Source organism: Pantherophis guttatus, chromosome 5 (genome assembly GCF_059756535.1).
Source record: "Pantherophis guttatus breed Tessera chromosome 5, ASM5975653v1, whole genome shotgun sequence".
Lineage (NCBI taxonomy): Eukaryota > Metazoa > Chordata > Lepidosauria > Squamata > Colubridae > Pantherophis > Pantherophis guttatus.
Window position 1 is genome coordinate 695,629 of NC_142067.1, and position 17,922 is coordinate 713,550.

A 17,922-nucleotide genomic window follows, 5' to 3' on the forward strand; every position below is an offset into this window, starting at 1 on the left:
GTCTACAAGGAAGCCACCAAGCTCAGAGAGGACCAAGGACCCCACAATTCAACCCTGAGCTACAAATATTCTCCTTTGCTGCTACTTTCATAGTTCTCGTAACATACTCGACTCTCACTTCCATGTGATGAAGGGAGCAGGAACAAGCTCTGTTACCGCTGGCTTTTATTTACCACTGGCTCTCTGGCACTACTTTCCCATCTTAAAGTTTTATTTATTTGTTGGTCTGTTTATTTGTTCAATTGCTATATCTGCCTGTCTCGGTCAATGATTCTGTGTAGTTTACAATTCACACACACAAATACTAAATAGATTTTAAAACAATAAAAATGCTAAAAACATCCAGATATGTATCTTCTACATAGGAACAAGATGCCAGTTAGCAGTGCAGCCAAAATTTGTACCATCCATTTATTTTATTAAGCATTTTACCAACATGTGCATAAATTCATCTACTTCTTTCAGTTTTTCACTCTTTAAATATATCTTATGATTGCTGAATTTTCCTTCTCAAATGCAACTATTTTGGCTTTTGATACATTACTATTCAGATGCATGTTCCTAATTGCATCATACTATTCAGACTAACAGGCAATCTTCAGCCTTGCTATTTTCCAACCTCCTGACACCACAGCAGCCTCCCTTTTAATTCCACCTGTAATGTTTGTTTCAATTCCACTATTTGACATATCACAATCATTCCCATATAAATCCCCATGACCCCCCTTTCCCACACTTCAGCTTCACCCCAGCTGAGTTCATCACTTTTATTTTCGGTGGTTGGAGTGCAGCATTGCAGGCTGACTCTGCCCACTGCCAGGAGTTCGATCCTCACCAGCTCAAGATGGACTCAGCCTTCTGTCCTTCCAAGGTTGGTAAAATGAGGATCCAGATTGTTGGGGGCAAGAGGCTGACTTTGTAAACTGCTTAGAGAGAGGTCTATAAAGCACTATGAAGGGGTATATATCAAACTCCTGGCAGTGGGCAGTCAGTCTGCAATACTGCATTCTAACCACTGTGCCACCACGGCTCCTAACTGCTGTGGAAGTCAAGCATTTCCTTGCAAGCCAATCGAAAAGATTAAAGGAAAAATGGCTGGCTTGAGACCTTAAGAAGGGGATCCATTCTTTGGAACCTACAGTTTTCTACTCCTCCCCCCAAATGGGCAACTGATGATGCTTAAAGACAAATGCTTTGGGCAAGAAACTGATAAAAGGTTGGAGCTGAGCCCACATCTCAAAATGTTGTTTGCCCTCACAAAATACCAAAACCACACTGCTCCCAGAAATGCATCCACACATGCTCACCTAAGCAACACAAAGAGAGACTTTCTGTCTTTTTCTTTTAACCACCCTATAATCCCTTGCACTGGGGTGAAGATGGGGTGACTGAACAGAGCTAGAGTGTTTACTGGCCAGATGCCCTTCTGACGCCTACGTGGAGTTCACAGCAGACAATTGCTCATTGTGTCCAGAGAAAGAAATATCTGCTGCTACTTAGGATTAAACTCACAGTCTCCTGATCGTGAGGTGAGAGCTCCATCTCTAAGCCATGCACAGCTCATCAACACAGACATTAAACACCTACAAAATTCTGGTAGAACCTCAAGCAAAATATAAGCGATAGCAAACAAGCAAAATATAAACCATGGTAATCAGGATGCTACCAGAAAGAGAGAGGGGGAGAGGGAGAGAGACAGAAAAAGACAGAGAGAGACAGAGAGGGAGGGAGGGAGGCAGAAACAGAGAGGAAGGGAGGGAAAGAGAGACACAGAGAGAGAGACAAAGAGGGAGGGAGGGAGACAGAGAGAGACAGAGACAGACAAGGAGGAAGGGAAAGAGACAGAGACAGAGACAGAGGATGGAGGAAGAAAGAGACACAGAGATAGAGAGACAGAGACAGAAAGAGAGAGAGGCAGAGAGAGAGAGAGGCAGAGAGAGGGAGGGAGGGAGAGACAGAGAAAGAGATTTGTTGCTGCGTCCTGATTATTTTTTGCATTGTTTGTCTCTGTGGCTGGAGATGCTACCGAACACAACCAGGGGCTGCATCTTCCTGGCAGCCCTGGAAAGGAGAGAACCGTGGTGGCTGGAGGCCGTCCCTTGGCTTTGCAGCAAGCAGATTCCCACCTAAAAATGCTGCTTTTCAAACATTCAAAACCTGGAGGGGCCAAGAGATGGCAGTGGGCTCTGACGGGATCCACTTTGGGAGGCTGAAGGGAGCAGCCCATCTGCCAGTAAAGCTCTGCCTGTCCCGGCCGTGCCAGGAGAGCCATGTCGCTGCCCAGGGTTTCAACCGGAGGAAAGGAGCACCAAAGGCAGTTTATATCCACCATGCTGACTTTAGTGTGTCAGATGACCCTACAAGAGGCAAAGGTAAATCTGTAGCTAGGATGCACGAGAGTTTGTTAGCTTTTCAATTGCCAAACTGATATCTCCTTCTGTGTCCATTAGAGCCTGAAGGTTCAGTTCCTGGTTGGGGAAGCCCATTGCTCTGAGCTGCTCCAACTGGATCTGGTAAAGGGCCTCTGGAGCTTGCTGTTCCATGTCTTCCTCTTCCTCCTCCTCCTCCTCCTTTTCTTCATCATCTGCTTTGGACGCGTTGCTCTCCAGCTCCAAGCTTTCTTCGATGGAGATGAAGCTTTCTGCTTCGGAAGACGGGCTGTCCCCCTCCTCAGAGTCTTCCATGCTTTCTAGGTCAACATCGGGGTCTGTCAAAGCTTGCAGGAAATCGGGGACTTCCCTGGTGAGAATCAGCAGGCTCATTTGCAACTGGAGGAGAGCCTGGACCGCTCGGGGGTTGGTCAGCAGCAGGGCAGAGGCTGACTTGGCCACTTTGGACGGGAGCTGCTGTGCCCACTCCTGAGGCGGAGGCCCCTCATTCCTCATCGGGGAGTTGCAGTGACTGAGGAACGTCTGAGTGGGGCCGTTAGGCTTCGTGAGGGCGTTGGAGATGTTCTGCATGAATTCCAGGTTGTCTGTGAGCTGATGAACCATGTTTTGGATGCTTTCCGTCTTGCTAGGTCCTGGCCGGACTCCGGGGCCCAACGCTAGCAGGATGTAACCTTGCTCAGCGCCATTACCAGCATTGCTGATGTCACCGTTACATATGTTGTCACCACCGCTGCTATTCGGTTGGGGTGCCCAGGGGTTCGGCAGGGGTTCCCTGTTCTCTGTCCGAGAGAGGGGGCTGATCCCCCCAGGGGAAGGTTTGGTGTCTGAGAGAGGAAACGAACTGCCCTGGAACTGGGCCTGCACCGCGTTCAGCATTGGTACCTCGATGTCGTTGTACAGCTGTTGCAAGGCACTGTAACCCCCCGGGGTGCTCTCCAGGTTGCTCAGGGCTCGGTCGTGGTTCCTGATGATCTCATCCATGACGGCCGGGCTGGTGGCCACATCAATCATTTCCCGCAGGAATTCGGAGTTGTTGAGGATGTGGTTGATCTCGGGGTTCTGTTCGGCCAGCTGCTGCATCTGAGGCACAGACATGATCATCTGCCTGACCTGTTCGGTGTCCCCAAAAAGGTTCTGCACAAAGGGGTGCTGCATCACTTCAATGATGAGTTCCTGCCGGGTCGCATCCTGCTCCTGGGCTTCACTGACAAAGTCAGAAACGTCTTGGGCATTTAAGTCCAGCACATTCATGCCGGTGACCCCGATGAGGAAGCCCAGGAGAAGCGGGTTGCTGTTCAAGGCAGGGGCATCCAGGTTCAGCGTAACCATCTGGAGCAGAAGGTTCTCCATGGTCTGGGCCACAATTTCGTGGCAGGAGGCCATCAGGTCTTCAGGCTGGTTGCTCCAATCCGAAAGGTCCAGACTGTGTTCCGAGGAGATCTCTCGAGTGGCTGGCATTGGCGGGAAGGCGGTGGGCGCAGCTGGATTGTCTCCTGGGCTGCCCGAGGGCTTCCTCTGGGACTTGATGAAGAGATGGACTTTGGATCCATCGCCAATCTTGCGCTGCACGAGTGTATCCTGGTCACTGAGAATCTCACCAGCAAAGATGAGGGACAGCTGCTCAGGGGGTGTCTTGAAGCGGTCAGCGATCAGTTTCTTGAACTCTTGGACGCGGGTGCTCTCGGCCACCTCAAATTGCTCCTTGCGCTTGAGGGTCTTGACAGTGACTCTGATGACCCGGCTTCTATGGTTCGTAGTGGCCCCGGGTGCTCTTTTGCTCTCGGACATGGCCGCTCAGAGGCTGCGGCCACGGTCTGGATGGTGAGGAAGGCCCTTGTGAAGAGAGCAGAGGCTGAGGGAGAAAGAGGAGGGAAGCAGGAAGTCTCTTTCCAGTGAGGCGGCGGTGCTTGTGAGGAGGTGGGAAGGGGCCAGTGGTCTCCTGCCCCCTTGTGTCTCAGCACCAGCCAAGGCCAGAGCACACATACCAGCGAGATGTTGCCCTTCTCTTCAGTGGCTCACAACCTGGCAGGTTCCTTCATTTTCCTTTTCTCCCCTCTGCTGCTGCCCTGGGCATTTCTTCTCCCTGAACTTGGCTGGACTGTGATCTCACTGCTGACCTCACAGAGATCTGTGACACAGTTGGTGGACCACATCTCCAGGGGTTTTGCCCTCATGAAGTTTGGCCATCATCCTCCCCCTATGCAGGGTGGAGTCCGCTCTTGGGCACTTTGCTACTCTGGTCTTGCACCACACAACCCCCTGATATCACAGATTCACGGATGACTTTGGGAAGGACCTTGCCTCTCTTTCCAATCACTTATAACCAACAAAGGAGAATATTTCGAGCAGGGTTGAAATGAGGGCTCCTTGGTGCTCTTAGAGCTTGGTTGTTTTCTTGCAGAGGTTTCATTACCCAAACTAGGGAACATCACCAGTGCTAATGCTTTTTTGCAGGCATTTCATGACCCAGTTAGGTAACATCTTCAGTGCTAGAAGGGAGTGGGGTTTGCTCTCAGTTTGCACTCTGCTATCTAGCACTGGTGACGTTCCCTAATTCGGTGATGAAGTGTCTGCAAGAAAACCACCAAGGACCCTGCAATTCAACCCTGAGCTCCAAATATTCTCTTCTAATGACACATTTATTTTATTGATGATAAATTTTATTGATGATGCCCAGCCTGAACTGCCTTCTCTTGCCCTTTGGGGCACAAGAGACTATGCCCACTCCCTCCTCGGTGTGATCTTTGAAGGCTGCTCATGTGTCTCCCCTCAGTCTCTTCTGCAGGCCAAACATCTCCAAACCTCCTAGGTCTCTTCCAGCTCCTTTACCTCCTGGAACTGGCTTGGGGGAGGGGGGAGCGGTAATGGCTTGGGGCTTCACCAAAGGGACAAAGCAGCTGGTCCCTGCCAAACTCTCCAAGAGAGCATGGAGTGTATGCTCCTTTCAAGAGTGATTGATTGAATGATTGATTTGCTCATTCCATTTGGATGCCATGGGATGCCAACCAACTTGAGTTGCTCCTGCAGTTTTTCTTCCAGAAGGGAATCATTTGGGGCCTCCTAGAAAACCATCATTGCAGATTCCTCCCCACATTCTGCTCTGAAGTTCCTCTGCGGCCTCAAGGGAAGAACCCGTCTGCTTCTCTCCCCACCTACCCACCCACCCCGCTCTGGAGGAGGAGGAGGAGGATGTCTCAGCAAGGTTCTGCCAATCCATGCCTGGTGCCACTCCCTCAATTCCTGAGGCCCAGCTGGTGCTTGGGCTGAGCCTTCCAGAGTACAGCATAGAATTCAGGCCCCAAACCCAGCCTGAGTGTCCCCACTACATTCTCCTGGGGCAGCCAATGCTGACCGTGGGAATGGAATACACCCCTCCCCCCAGCTCTGAACAGCCATGGGGCTTCCTCTTCCCAAAGTGGCCATCAATGGCCAATGAGTCATTCAGGCCGGAGCTACTGAGTAGCCTTTTAGTGTAAGACTCTGACCTGGTGGGAATGAGCAGGCAGGAAGGCTGCTTGTCTTTCAGTTTTGGTTTATAACGTGGAGCGGATGTTGAAGAACATGTGGCAGGAATGTCACCCCCAGCGCAGAGGAGATCTCCTGGTTTCCCTCTGACTTCCTGGAACTGCTTCTTCTGGTTCCCAGCAGGCCAGCTGTGTGGGAATGGTGCCTCTCCAACTTGCACCCGGGGCTGCCAATCTGACCTTGGAGTTGGCGCAGCCCCTGCCTTCCTGGGAGAAGATGTGAGGCCCACCCAAGAGAGGAGGCGTCATGCCTCTACTCCAAAGCAGCCGGTTCTTCTTCTGAGGGAGAGCCGGTGGCCATGGCTCCCGTCGCAGACGTGTGCCCCAGCCCCTTCAAGCGCAGCAAGAACCAGGGGATGAGCACTGGGGCTTCCTCCATCAGCATCTGCAGGCCCTGCTCCATCTGCACCCAGGCCTGGATGGCCTTGGGGTTGGACAAGGCCGCCACCATCTCTGGCCTCTGCATCTGCCGATAGAAGTTTTGCAGCTGCTGCTGGACGTGGTCCTGGCGGGCGGCCTGCATCCCTTCAGAGGCCAGCAGCGCATTCTGCATGAGGGAGAGCATCACGCGCTGGGTGTAGGCGTTGCAGAGGTTTACAATCAGGGCCTGGATCCCCCCTACGTTACCTGCTCCTGCCCCAGGGTTGGGCCCAAGGCTGGACAGGGAAGGCCCGAGAGGACCAGGAAGACTGCTGAAGAGGCCACTTTCTTCATTGCTCGAGTTGTTGGTGCAAAACCTCCCGTAGCTGTTGGAGATGGGGAAAGAGTTGGAGCACGGGGAGCCTCCTCCCTCTCCACCCCTGGCCTTGTGTTCTGGACAAGGGTTCCTGGCCAGGGTGACATAAGGGCTAGGGGTGGCAAGGGGGTCCTGGCCTGCATTCAGCCCTGGCTCCTGAACCTCACTGTTGAGTTGCCTCAAGGGGTTGTCTCCACCGGGAGTGTTGCTCTGAACACTAATCAGGAGTGACTCTGGATTCTTCAGGTCCTGTTCCACGTCAGGGTTCTTTGCGAGGTCCATAATTTCTCTCATCTTGTCCAAGATCACCCGCATGATGCCCATGTTGTTCAGGATGTGGCAGATGGCAGGGAACTGCTGAGACAGTTGCTGGATCTCTGGGTTGGCCAAGATCAGCTGCCGTACCTTCTGAACAACCATCTCTGAGGTTGGCATCTGGTGCCACTCCAGAGGCCCCCAAGAACCCTGGGAGATTGGTGCCAGGGCGCAGCTTGAGGTCCTGGGCATGTAGGATGACTGAGTAGAGTCTTCTGGGCCACTCTTCAGGGATCGGATGACCAGGTGGACAGTCATCCCATCACTGATCCCACACTGCTGGAGGGTGCGCTGGTCCTTCAAGATCCTCCCGAAGAAGACCAACACCAACTGGTGTGTCTTACACTTGAAGTGCTTCGAAAGTTCCTCCTTGAACTGCCGGATGGTCGTTTCCTGAGGCAGCGCAAACTGGGCACTGCCCTTGGGAGATTTCGCAGTGACACAGATAAAGTTGGGGTTGGAGGCCAGGCCGGGGCAGGCATGGGGGCTGCCTTCTTGGTGCCTGTTCATGGTCTCCATGGTGCATGGAGGAGGAAGAGGAGGAGAAGGGGCCTGCATAGAAGAAACACGCCAGAGATCTCTCACCTTGCTGAACAAAAGGAATGTGTTGGTGTCAAGTCTCCAAGATGGATGGACTTTCTCTGATGGGAGGAGAACCGGCACCCTGAAAACAAAGCATGGGTGGGTGTCAAGAGCCCCTCCCAGGCCTCCGTTTCTCCCCCTCCTCTTAGTTTCCTTCCCTCCTTCTTGCTGAGCCAAGGAGCTGCTCCCTCCATTATCCCAGCCAGGTGGGGGCGTCACTGTGACATCACCCAATGTCACCCCATGGCCAAGCTGGTCAAAAGAGCACCCAGGAGCCGGTCTGGGGCCCTGAGCTGATTTGCAAGGCCAAGCCCTCTTCCCTCAGGCAAGGCCGCCTCACCTTCTGCTCTGCAAGGAGCCGCTTCTTGGGTTGGAGGGTGCAGGAAATGGGGGGGGGGTTCTCGAGGTTGAGGAGGGTATCTTTTATCTCTCCAGAAGCTAGAATACAACTGGTTGCCCAGATCTGCCATCCCATAATAGGCTGGATGATAGGCTTCCCAGAGGGAGGAACCTTAGAGCGATGCTTAGAATGCAGCATTGGAGGCTGACTCTGCCCACAGTCAGGAGTTCAGTACTGACTGGCTCAAGGTTGACACAGCTTTCCATCCTTCTGAGGTCGGTAAAATGAGGGCCCAGATTGTTGAGGGCAAGAGACTGACTCTGTAAACCACTCCAAGAGTGGCGTATACCGTGTTTCCCTGAAAATAAGACCCTGTCTTATATTTTTTTGAACCCCGAAATAAATGCTTGGCCTTATTTTCGCAGAGGTCTTATTATTTTGAGGTGCATGGAGCAAGATGCGGCTCCTCTTGCCGTCTTACCTGATTTCCAGCTCTGCATTTAAATATTTTCGGGGAGGGCTTATTTTCAGGGGGGAGGCTTATTTTAGCACATGCGCTCAAAAGCCCGATTGGGCTTATTATCAGGGAATGTCTTATTTTCAGGGAAACAAGGTAAGTCTAAGTGCTATTGCTATGGCTATTTGGGTTGTCCTGCCTTCTTCCAGCCTCTTCCAAGCATGCCACCAGAATTATGTATGGTGCTCCACAGGCACTGGAAATTGGCATGTCACAATATTGGCAGTTTAGTTTTTATTCCCTTTTCTAGTAGTTCCTGCAAGTAATCTGAAGCCATATCATTCTATAGCCTCCCAGAGTCACTTGTTTGAGTTGGACAGCTATAGAAATGGAATGAATGAATGAATGAATGAATGAATGAATGAATGAATGAATGAATGAATGAACGATTAAATAAACAAATGGTGCTTAACTACTCTTTGATACATACAGTACTTTGCTAAGCCCAAGTAGGTCAACCATGTTATGACTTATGACTCCCTCACAACATGCTGGATATTAAATCTTAAATCTAGTGTGTTATTATGTGAGCTTAGCCACCAGCTTTACACAACCTCAAGATTGCTGTGTCCAGCTATCTAAAAGGGGGATTTTTATCTCCGAACTTGGAAAGAGCTCTCTTGGATGGATTTGCTCAGCTGTGGGGAGCAGAAGGACTTGGCCCACCCAGGGGTCCTCGGAGGCTTTGCCAAGTAGAGTCTGCACAAATCCTGCGGTTTCATCCGTCCACCGTCAAACAGGAGAGACAGAATGAAATAAAGTGGCTAAGGAACCTCCCCCACCCCGCTGTTGGCAGTGGTCCAACTCCATTCATGCCACTGTGGGGTTTTACATGGGTTGATGGATGCTTCCTTCTGCAACTGTGGACTGGGATGTCTACCATGACAATGGTCTCCTGTGGACCGGGTGCAGTTATGATCCATCACGAAACCAGTGGCCACCAGTGCAGACCATTGCAGTGTCTATGGAGGTTCTCAGTCGTCCAGGCCATGGTTGTCCCAAGGGGGCTTTTCCAAAAGGCAACTGGACTTTCTTGGGCTTTTTTTTTTGCTTGAAAACGTTTCGCTTATCAACCAAGAAGCGTCTTCAGAACCGAAGAAATGGATGAGAAGCGAAACATTTTAAAGGAAAACAATCCAGAAAGCCCAGGTGCCTTTTGGAAAAGCCCCCTTGGGATGACTCTTGCAGTGGCTTCCAGTGACTCATTGCAAGAGATGGGAGCATGGAAGAAGATGAGGGGGTTGCATCCCCCATGGAAGGTTGCCAGCCCAGCCCCAGATTTCTCTTCTTAGGAAAAAGGGCCAAACTCCCCGAATGTTGTTAGAGGTTTTGACCCCCTTCCCAAGAAGTGAATCCAACCTTAAGGACTAGAGGCCCAGGGCAGGGCCCAACCACAGGCAACAGGAGACGTGGTGAAAGATTTAAAGCTTTTAATCAGAAACCATGAAATCCATTCCTTTATGAAGCTCTAGCATCCGCCCAGAAGCTGCCCCCGAAGGGCCCCATCCACTCTGCCAAGGGCTCAGCCCCGGCACTTCAGAGCTTGTATGTCTGCTGCTTCGAAGGGGGTTGTTGTGTCGAGCAGCCCCGCAGACGGACACTGAGTGGGGGGCTGCAGAAGAAGTCATCCGCCGCCAGGCTCTGCCAGATCTCAGGAGCAGAGAAGTCCTCCTCATCCCCTGGGACAGGTGGGGGGACAATATCACAGAGAGAGGTGATGGAATACGATCTCCGGGCAGGACGCTCTGATCGGCCGCATCTCTCTGCCACCGGCTCATCGGTCGCCAAGGCCTGCAATCTCTGCTGAATTTCCATCAGCCCCCGGATCTCTTTAGGGCTCCAGCTTGCCAGAAGGAGATCTGTGTTTTGAATCTGCTGCAAGAGTGCCAGAATCTGCTCCCGGGAGCTTCTGGATCCAGCCATGTACCTCTGGGCAGCTTTGCCCACCACGTCTGAGCTGAGACCCTGACCGGTGGGGTTTCTGGAGGGGCTGCTCGCCATGCTCTGCATGAGGTGCTTGATGATCTGGTGGAACAGGGTCTTCACCGCTGCGGAGGCCAGCTGGCCCGTCTCCCCTCGCAAGTTACCACTTTCCCCTCTGCTGTGGTCATTGCCAGCAGCCATGCCAACGTTCTGGCCACTAGCCCTCGGGGGCCAGAGTTTGGGGGAAGGCAGCTGCTGCCTGACCCACCCAGACTTCTCGCCCTGGTCAAAGGAGGGCTGGTGGCCTCCTAGAGCTCCCGGCCAGACGGTGGGGGCCGATCTCTTAGGGAGGGCCTTCTGCAGCAGGCCCTGCACCTTGGTCAGCACATCCTGCAAGGCCGTGTTGCCGTCTCCACTGGGGACACTCCCGGGACACGGCTGAGCCTGGGGTGGGGATTTAATGATTTCCCGCACAGCCGCCGGGTTCCTGGCCAGCTCCAACAACAACCTCATGCCTTCAGGAGAGCTGAAGACGTGGCTGATCTCGGGGGCCCTCTGAATCACCTGCCGTATCTGAGGGCTCTTGGTGGCCAGCTTCTTCATCAGGTCGGGGCTCGAGAGTTTGCTCTGGATGAAGGGGTTCTCTAGAAGCTGCAGCATCAGGTCAGGGTTGGACATCAGCTGGTTCTGGAATTCTGTGAAATTGGCCGTGTTCAGGCCCAGACTGGCCGTCAGCTCCCGCAAACCATCACTCGTGAAAGTGCCATTCCTGGGGGCTTTGGGGTCTGGTCCCAGGTCAGCTGGAAGGGTGGGCACCTGCTGGGGTGGACACGCTTGTTGGGATCGGACGACGACGTAGACGGCAGCGTTGCTGTCCAGGTGGATCCCATGCTGGGCGAGGGACTTGTGGTCTTTTAAGATCCTTCCAGTGTAGACCAGCACGATTTGGGAAGGAGAAGAGGACAAGTGCCGGGCTACATGCTCCTTGAATTCCCTCACCAGCATGTCCTTGTGGACCAAAAACTCTTCCTTCTGCCAGGGCGTCTTCACAATTATCCGGACAACTTGTGGCTCTTTGGTGGATCTGAAGTCAACTCCTGGAATGACCTGGCTTTCAACCATAATGCCCCCAAGTTTTGCTTCTCTCTTCTGGGAAAAGAATGAAGGCCAAGCGGGTAGCAAGCAGGGCCAAGAGGTCTCCCTCGGCTGTGGCTGGTCAGAGTCAGAGTGCGCTGCTCATCCCAGCCCAAAGTGCCCCTGCCCGGCTTCCTCACTCTGCCCACATGCAAGCTAGAGTTCTCCTCTTCTACCTGTGCCTCCCACCCACCCACAGATGCACCACGCCAACCTTCTGATGCAGAATCCGTTGTCTGTGATGTCATTGTTGAGGCCACTGGCTGGACCTCTGCCTGGCCTTCTAGGCTGTCCAGGGGGCAGTTCTGTGGGCAGGGACCTCTCCCAGGGCCAACCTATGCAAGCCACAGGTGGCATCCCAGCACAAAGTTCCTTGCCTCAGAAGACAACTCAACAGTTGCACGTCCTGCAGCTTCTTCCCACAACTGGCGCTGGGCAGGAAATGGAGTGGAACGGTCACAAGCTCAATGCAGTGCACAACTATGGAAGTTTCCCCTCAACCGCCAGCAGTCTGGCCTCCCTCCCTTCACTAAAGAGCCCCACAGTTCACCCCCCATTAACAATGTCCTCAAGCAAGAGCCCCTTGCTGAAGTTGGAGTGACAACTGATGCCGCGGCAGCCAAACCCCTCAGCTCTCTCCAGCATGGTGCCTTCTACGCTTTATAAAGCCTTCGTGAGGCCACACCTGGAATGCTGCATCCCGTTTTGGTCACATCACACAAAAGACATTGAGGCTTTGGGAAAAAGTGCAGAGAACAAGAACTAGGACGATCAAGGGCCTGGAGACTAAAGCACATGAAGGACGGTTGCAGGAATTGGGGATGGCCAGTCTAGAGAAAAGAAGGACTGGGAGGACATGATAGCAGCCTTCCAGTATTTGAGGGGCTGCCGCAGAGAAGAGGGGATCAACTTATTCTCCAAAGGACCAGAAGGCAGGACAAGAATCAATGGTTGGAAACTGATCAAGGAAAAAAGCAACCTAGAACTGAACTTTCTTGACAGTGAGGACAATTAACCAGTGGAACTGCTTGCCTCCAGAAGTTGTGGCTGCTCCAACACTGGAGGTTTTTAAGACGAGACTGGACAGCCATTTGTCTCAAATTGTATAGGGTCTCCTATTTGAGCAGGGGGTTGGACTAGAAGACCTCCAAGGTCCCTTCCAGATATATTCTGATTGAGTGATCTAGATATGCTGGAGTCCCACACCGTCCCCCACCATCTCTGGCTGGCAGGACCCCCAGCCAGAAACAAGCAGATCCAGAAAGTTCTCGCCTCCTGGGCTAAAAGTTCTTTTTCGCTTGTGGCTGAAAGGAGCCCAGTTGTCCTCCTTTACTAGTCCTGGGTGTTGCTGACAAGACATACGCCTGGAAGCTGCCTGGCAAATGGGATTTAAATTCTCCCAACAGCCACCCAGGGACTTCCTCGGCTTCAGCCCCCAAAGCTTTCGTGCCTCTGCTGTGGGCTTTCCTCCAGCCAGAGGCCTTCGTGCCAGCTCTGGCAGTGCCCAGCTGTGCAATCTAGGCCAAACGTTGCCAAGGGTTAGGGTTAGGGTTACATCCCCCAGCCCAGGCCTCAGCCAACTGCTGGCAAGGCTTCTGGCACAAGAAGCAGCTAGCACCCCCTGCCCCGGCCTCAGCAGGCAGGTGCCATAGAACGTAGAATCCTGGGGCTGGAAGAGACCCTGGAGGTCTTCTACTCCAACCCCCTGATCAATCAGGGACCTTAGACCATCCCAGTCAAATGGTTATCCAGTCTATTTCTGAAAATTTGCAGTGTTGAAGCAGCCCCAACCCCAGGAGGGAAGCTGTTCCGTTGTCAGGAAATTCCTCCTTAAATTCCAGTCTGGATCTCTTTTTAATGATTTTCCACCTACTGCTTTTTGTCCTGCCCTCAGGTGCTCTGGAGAATGAGTAGATCCCCTCTTCTCTGTCACAGGAGGTGACTTGGAGGCTCCCCAAGGACGAGGTTTGGGCAGCATCTCCCCCCAGGAGAGAGTCCGGCTTTCTCAGCCCCTCCCTCTGCTCTTTCCCCAGCCTCTCCCGCAAAATGTGCTACTGAATGTCCATCTGAAGCAGGACAAGGGGACACAGGGACGTCAGCCAGTTGGGCACAGAGGTTGGCCTGGGGCAAAACAAGGGAGTCTCTGGCATTCTCATGGTGGGCCCCAATTCACCTACTTCCCCCTTGTGGTTCTGGGGGAGGGGTGTCCCCTTGGCCACTTGAGCAGGTTTTTGTGCTCACATCAGTCCAGCAGCCCCCACTTTCATGCAAGACAAAACCTCTGTTGGCTGAGCAACCCAGGGCAGGAGCCCATCGCCAGAGTTTAGGATGTGCCCAGCCCCCTCCCCAAATGCTTTCAAGAAAAGACCACCCAATGGGGCGGAAGCAAAAAGGCCCAGCCCATCCAAATCCTCTCCAGGGACAGCTTCAAGGAGGAGACCAGACGGGGTACCCATCTACCCTCACCCCCTGGCAGCCAAAGAAGCACCAGTTGTGGAAGAGTCCAGAAGAACCCTGGATTGAACAGGGCCCCACTTGTCCAGCACTCTGGGTCTCAGAGAGGCCAATCAGAGAGATCCGGAGAGTCCACAAGCGGCACAGGAGAAGGGCAGCTGACCGCAATACTCCTTCTGACTCCAGGGAAAAGGCTCCTCACCAGGGAAGGACAGGCAAGGAGGGGGCAGCTTGAATAGATCTGTAGCCACATTGACCAAGGAAGAAGGCGTTTTCCCCAGGGGAGAAGAGACAGAAGAGTAACCACCTCACAAGAATTCTTGCTTCCTCTGACCTGGGGGTCCATCTCCTTCCCCTAAGAAGGAGGCAGCTCTCATCCTGTAGCAACCTACAACCCAAGTCCTCCATTGGAGTTTGTTCGGGGCTTAGAAGCAGGTCCTCCCCATCTGTGAGAGCACATGGATGACCCTCTCCCGGATTGGCTTTGTTCGGACTCCGTAGACAATGGGGTTGAGCATGGGCGGCACGATCACGTAGAGGTCGGCCAACAAGATATGGATCCAACTAGGGATGTTGTGGCCAAAGCGATGGGTGAGGAAGGAAAAGAAGGCTGGCATGTAGAACATGAGGATGACCGAGATGTGGGAGCCACAGGTACGGAGAGCTTTGCGCCGGGCTTCCTTGCAGGGCAGCTGGAAGACAGCCCGGAGGATCAAGGCGTAGGAGGCAGCGATCAGTACCACATCAACACCAGAGGACAGGAGGGTAGTTGTGAAGCCATACCAGATGTTGACGGTGATGTCCCCACAAGCCAGGCGGGCGATGCCCATGTGCTCGCAGTAGGTGTGTGGCATTGTGCTGTGGCCACAGTAGGGCAGCCTCTTCAGGAGGAAGATGGGGGGAAACATGATTGCCAGACCCCTGACGGTGGCGGCGATGGCCACCTTGCCTATTGCGGAAGGCGTGAGAATGGTCATGTAGCGCAGTGGGTCACAAACAGCGACGTAACGGTCAAAGGCCATGGCCAGGAGAATGGTGGACTCCGCGATGAAGCTGAAGTGGGTGAAGAACATCTGGGCAATGCAGGCATCAAATGAAATCTTCCTGGATCCAAACCAGAAGATGGCCAGCATCTCCGGCACCGTGGAGGTGGACAGCATGAGGTCAGCTACTGCCAGCATGGCCAAGAAGAGGTACATGGGCTGGTGGAGGCTGCGCTCTGTGGCGATGAGAAAGAGGAGAAAGGCATTCCCCGTCAGGGCCACCACATACATCAGGCAGAAGGGGACAGAGATCCAGATGTGAGATTCCTCCATGCCCGGGATTCCCGTCAGGACGAAGGTTATGGGGTCAAAGCTGCTGTCGTTAAGGGCAGCCATGTGGGGGCAGCTTTGTCCAATGGGATCCTGGCTCCTGGACAGGGAAGACAAAATGAGAATCCCAGCATCAGCCCTCTTGGCCAACCATCTCAGGAAGTGAGCGGTCCTTGCTTTTTTTCTTGCAGACGTCTCATGACCCTAAGGACAGCAAATAGCCTCTTGACTAGCACTGATGATGTGACCTAGTTAGGGTAAGAAAACAAGCAAGCTTAGACACCACCAAGGACCCCTCATTTCAACCCTGAGCTACAAATATTCTCCTTTATTGGCATCTCAAGAAGTTCTGAGCAAGAGGACCCCCAGCCAGGACTGGTGAGAAGAACAGGAGGAGGAGGAGGAGGAGGAGGAGGGGGGGGAGGAGGGGGAGGAGGAAAGGGAAGATAGATGACCTCCTCACATGGTCTGGAGCAGAAGCGTCTCCAAGTTCTCCACCTCTTCAGTTTCACGTTTCAGTCTGGGTTCTCCCTTCAGCTGCTTCTCTGATTCCCTTTCTCGGGGTTGTGGAACGAGCTCTCCTCCTGGAAGGGCCCAATCCAGACCCTGTCCTGGACCCCCACTGGTGGGCGCATCAACCTCCTTTGGCTCAGAGCCGCAGCTGACCTCTTAGAGGCCCGGTGGACTCGCCAAGGAGAGGTCTCACCCACCTCTTCCCCTCCCTCCCTGCCCACCCAGCCTCAGTCCCCCTATTGCACTGCTTTCTCCTACCTGTGGACAGCTCCTGCTCCACCCTTCCTGGCTGGCTCCCCCGCCTTCAGCGCACGCCGGAGGACCCCGCTTGCTGGCCCGGGCTCCCTCTGGGGCTGCTGGGGCTGCCTTTCCCAAGCGCCTGGGTGCCACCTTCCCTCTTTCTCCTCCCGGCAGCAACTGGGTGTCCGTCCGGCTGAATCTCTCGGCTTCCGCTGTGGCTTTCCTGCACCCTGTAGTCAGGACATGGTGGAAATGGCTGTGGCTGTTGTGGCTGTTGCTTCTCTAAAAATGCACCCACGACCCTCCTGCTCTCTGCACCTTGCAAGGAGCTAAGCCAGACCCCACCTCAACCTGCTAAGAAGCAGCTGGCATCGTGCAAGGTGCCCAGTGAGGGAAGCTCATCCTACCCGCTGGAAGGTAGAAAGGCTGAGCCGGTAGGAATTCCACTCTGCAAGATTCAGAAATGATTAACCAGGTCGTTAGGGGGTCGCCCCAGGCTGTTCCAGACCCATTTGGGAAACGCGTCCAGGGACACACACACGCACACACACACACCCTCCCAGAATTAAGAGGCTCTGCCAAAGTAAACTCATTACATCTTTCTCTCCCTCCGCCCCCCCCTTTAAGATACGTCCTTGGCTTAGTTGAGCTGCAGATTGTGGGAATGCAGCCTTAGCGCCTTCCCTGACCCGGGTAAGGGTGACAGAGAGCCAAAGGCTGCCCGCCCGCCGCCTGCAACGTCTCCCTGCTGCTGGAGGCCAACTCGGGATGTCAGCCGACTCTGGATCCCCGCTGGACGGACAGAGGGTCCTCCAGCGGCAGCCAAAAGCCCCTTTCCGTGCTCCCTTCCCTTCCCTTCCCTTCCCTCCAAGCCCGCTGCCCGCTCCTTCTTGGCCGGATCCCCGTCCGAGGCAGCTGAAAAGCCGTCCAGTGACCGCGCAGCCGGCGCGGATCTCTGCTCACCGAAAGGATCGCGCCTCCCCCAACCCTCCGGCCAGGCTCAAGTCCCGAGTCCGGCGCCATCCCGTCTGCGCACAGCTCCGCCGCCCGGGGGTCTCATATGGGGCGCCGCCGGACGCTGCGGGACTTCCACCCCACCCGGGCAAAGGGAGCCCTCCCCGGGCCCGCTCCAGGTCAAGGCTCCGTTGCCGGAGCGCCGCCGCCCCTCGGGCGTGGCCGGGGGAGCTGCCTGCCCGATCCCGGGCGCCCGGTCGGCGGACAGGTGAGGCGGGCGGGGTCCCCGGCGGGGTCGGCTCACCGGTGGCTTCGAGGCGCCTCCGTGCTCCGTGCGTTTGCACTCGGGGCAGCTCCTCGGGAAGGCTCCGGCCACCTCGGGAAGGGAGCCGCTATTATTGCCCGCCGCCTCCCCGCCTGGGAACCCACCCCGCATCCGCCCAGAGCCCCCGGGGACCGTTAACCATTAACCAGGGCTGCGCTGCTTCCCGGCTGGCTGGCTAAGTTTTATTATATCCTAAAATATTGGCTCCGCTTCCTATCTGCAGAGCAGCTAACAAGAGGCTGAAAAGGAAGGAAGGAAAGCTGAGCCATGAAGACCTTTGGGCAGAGAAGATGCTGAAGGGAAGGGAAATAAGGAGAAGACCTTCCAGGCCCTTGTGGCAAAGAGCCGGTCAATGGGTGGAAGAGGTCAAAAGCAGAGCCGAGGAAACACCCCCATCCCAAAGCTCTGCCTGGAAAAGACTAAGAAACTGGGCTCACAGAGCACCCTAAACTCTAAGCGCAGGTTAACATACACAACTCAACAGTGTTGCTTGATGGTGAGATAGGTAGCATATCAAAAAACCAATTAATAAAATAACCTGGGATGTTCCAACCAATAAACCGTAAGACAGTGGGATCCTTGGTGCTCTCTGAACTGGCTGGTTTTCCTGCAGACATTTTATTACCCAAACTCTCATCAGCACTGACGATGTTCCCTAGTTG

The 17,922-nt window shown here is 54.1% G+C and overlaps 4 protein-coding genes across 4 annotated transcripts; all 4 read right to left on the reverse strand.

Moving 5' to 3' along the window:
* Window positions 1-2,318: 2,318 nt before the first annotated feature.
* On the reverse strand, window positions 2,319-7,716 carry LOC117676457 (ubiquilin-1-like). Its single transcript, XM_034435936.3, has one exon. It carries the CDS (start codon window positions 4,176-4,178, stop codon window positions 2,385-2,387), a length of 1,794 nt encoding a protein of 597 aa, XP_034291827.2. The 5' UTR covers window positions 4,179-7,716; the 3' UTR covers window positions 2,319-2,384.
* Window positions 5,906-7,716, reverse strand: LOC117676460 (ubiquilin-1-like). The gene has a single exon (XM_034435938.3). It carries the CDS (start codon window positions 7,521-7,523, stop codon window positions 6,168-6,170), a length of 1,356 nt encoding a protein of 451 aa, XP_034291829.2. The 5' UTR covers window positions 7,524-7,716; the 3' UTR covers window positions 5,906-6,167.
* Window positions 7,717-9,817: 2,101 nt separating this feature from the next.
* Window positions 9,818-11,679, reverse strand: LOC117676458 (ubiquilin-1-like). The gene has a single exon (XM_034435937.3). It carries the CDS (start codon window positions 11,447-11,449, stop codon window positions 9,941-9,943), a length of 1,509 nt encoding a protein of 502 aa, XP_034291828.2. The 5' UTR covers window positions 11,450-11,679; the 3' UTR covers window positions 9,818-9,940.
* Window positions 9,818-17,337, reverse strand: LOC117676461 (olfactory receptor 52B2-like). The gene is made up of 3 exons (XM_034435945.3): window positions 17,240-17,337; window positions 16,000-16,211; window positions 9,818-15,328 (listed from the first exon to the last, which is right to left on the reverse strand). The coding sequence occupies exon 3, from the start codon at window positions 15,292-15,294 to the stop codon at window positions 14,341-14,343; it is 954 nt and encodes a 317-aa protein (XP_034291836.1). The 5' UTR covers window positions 15,295-15,328; window positions 16,000-16,211; window positions 17,240-17,337; the 3' UTR covers window positions 9,818-14,340.
* Between the last annotated feature and the right edge of the window lie 585 nt (window positions 17,338-17,922).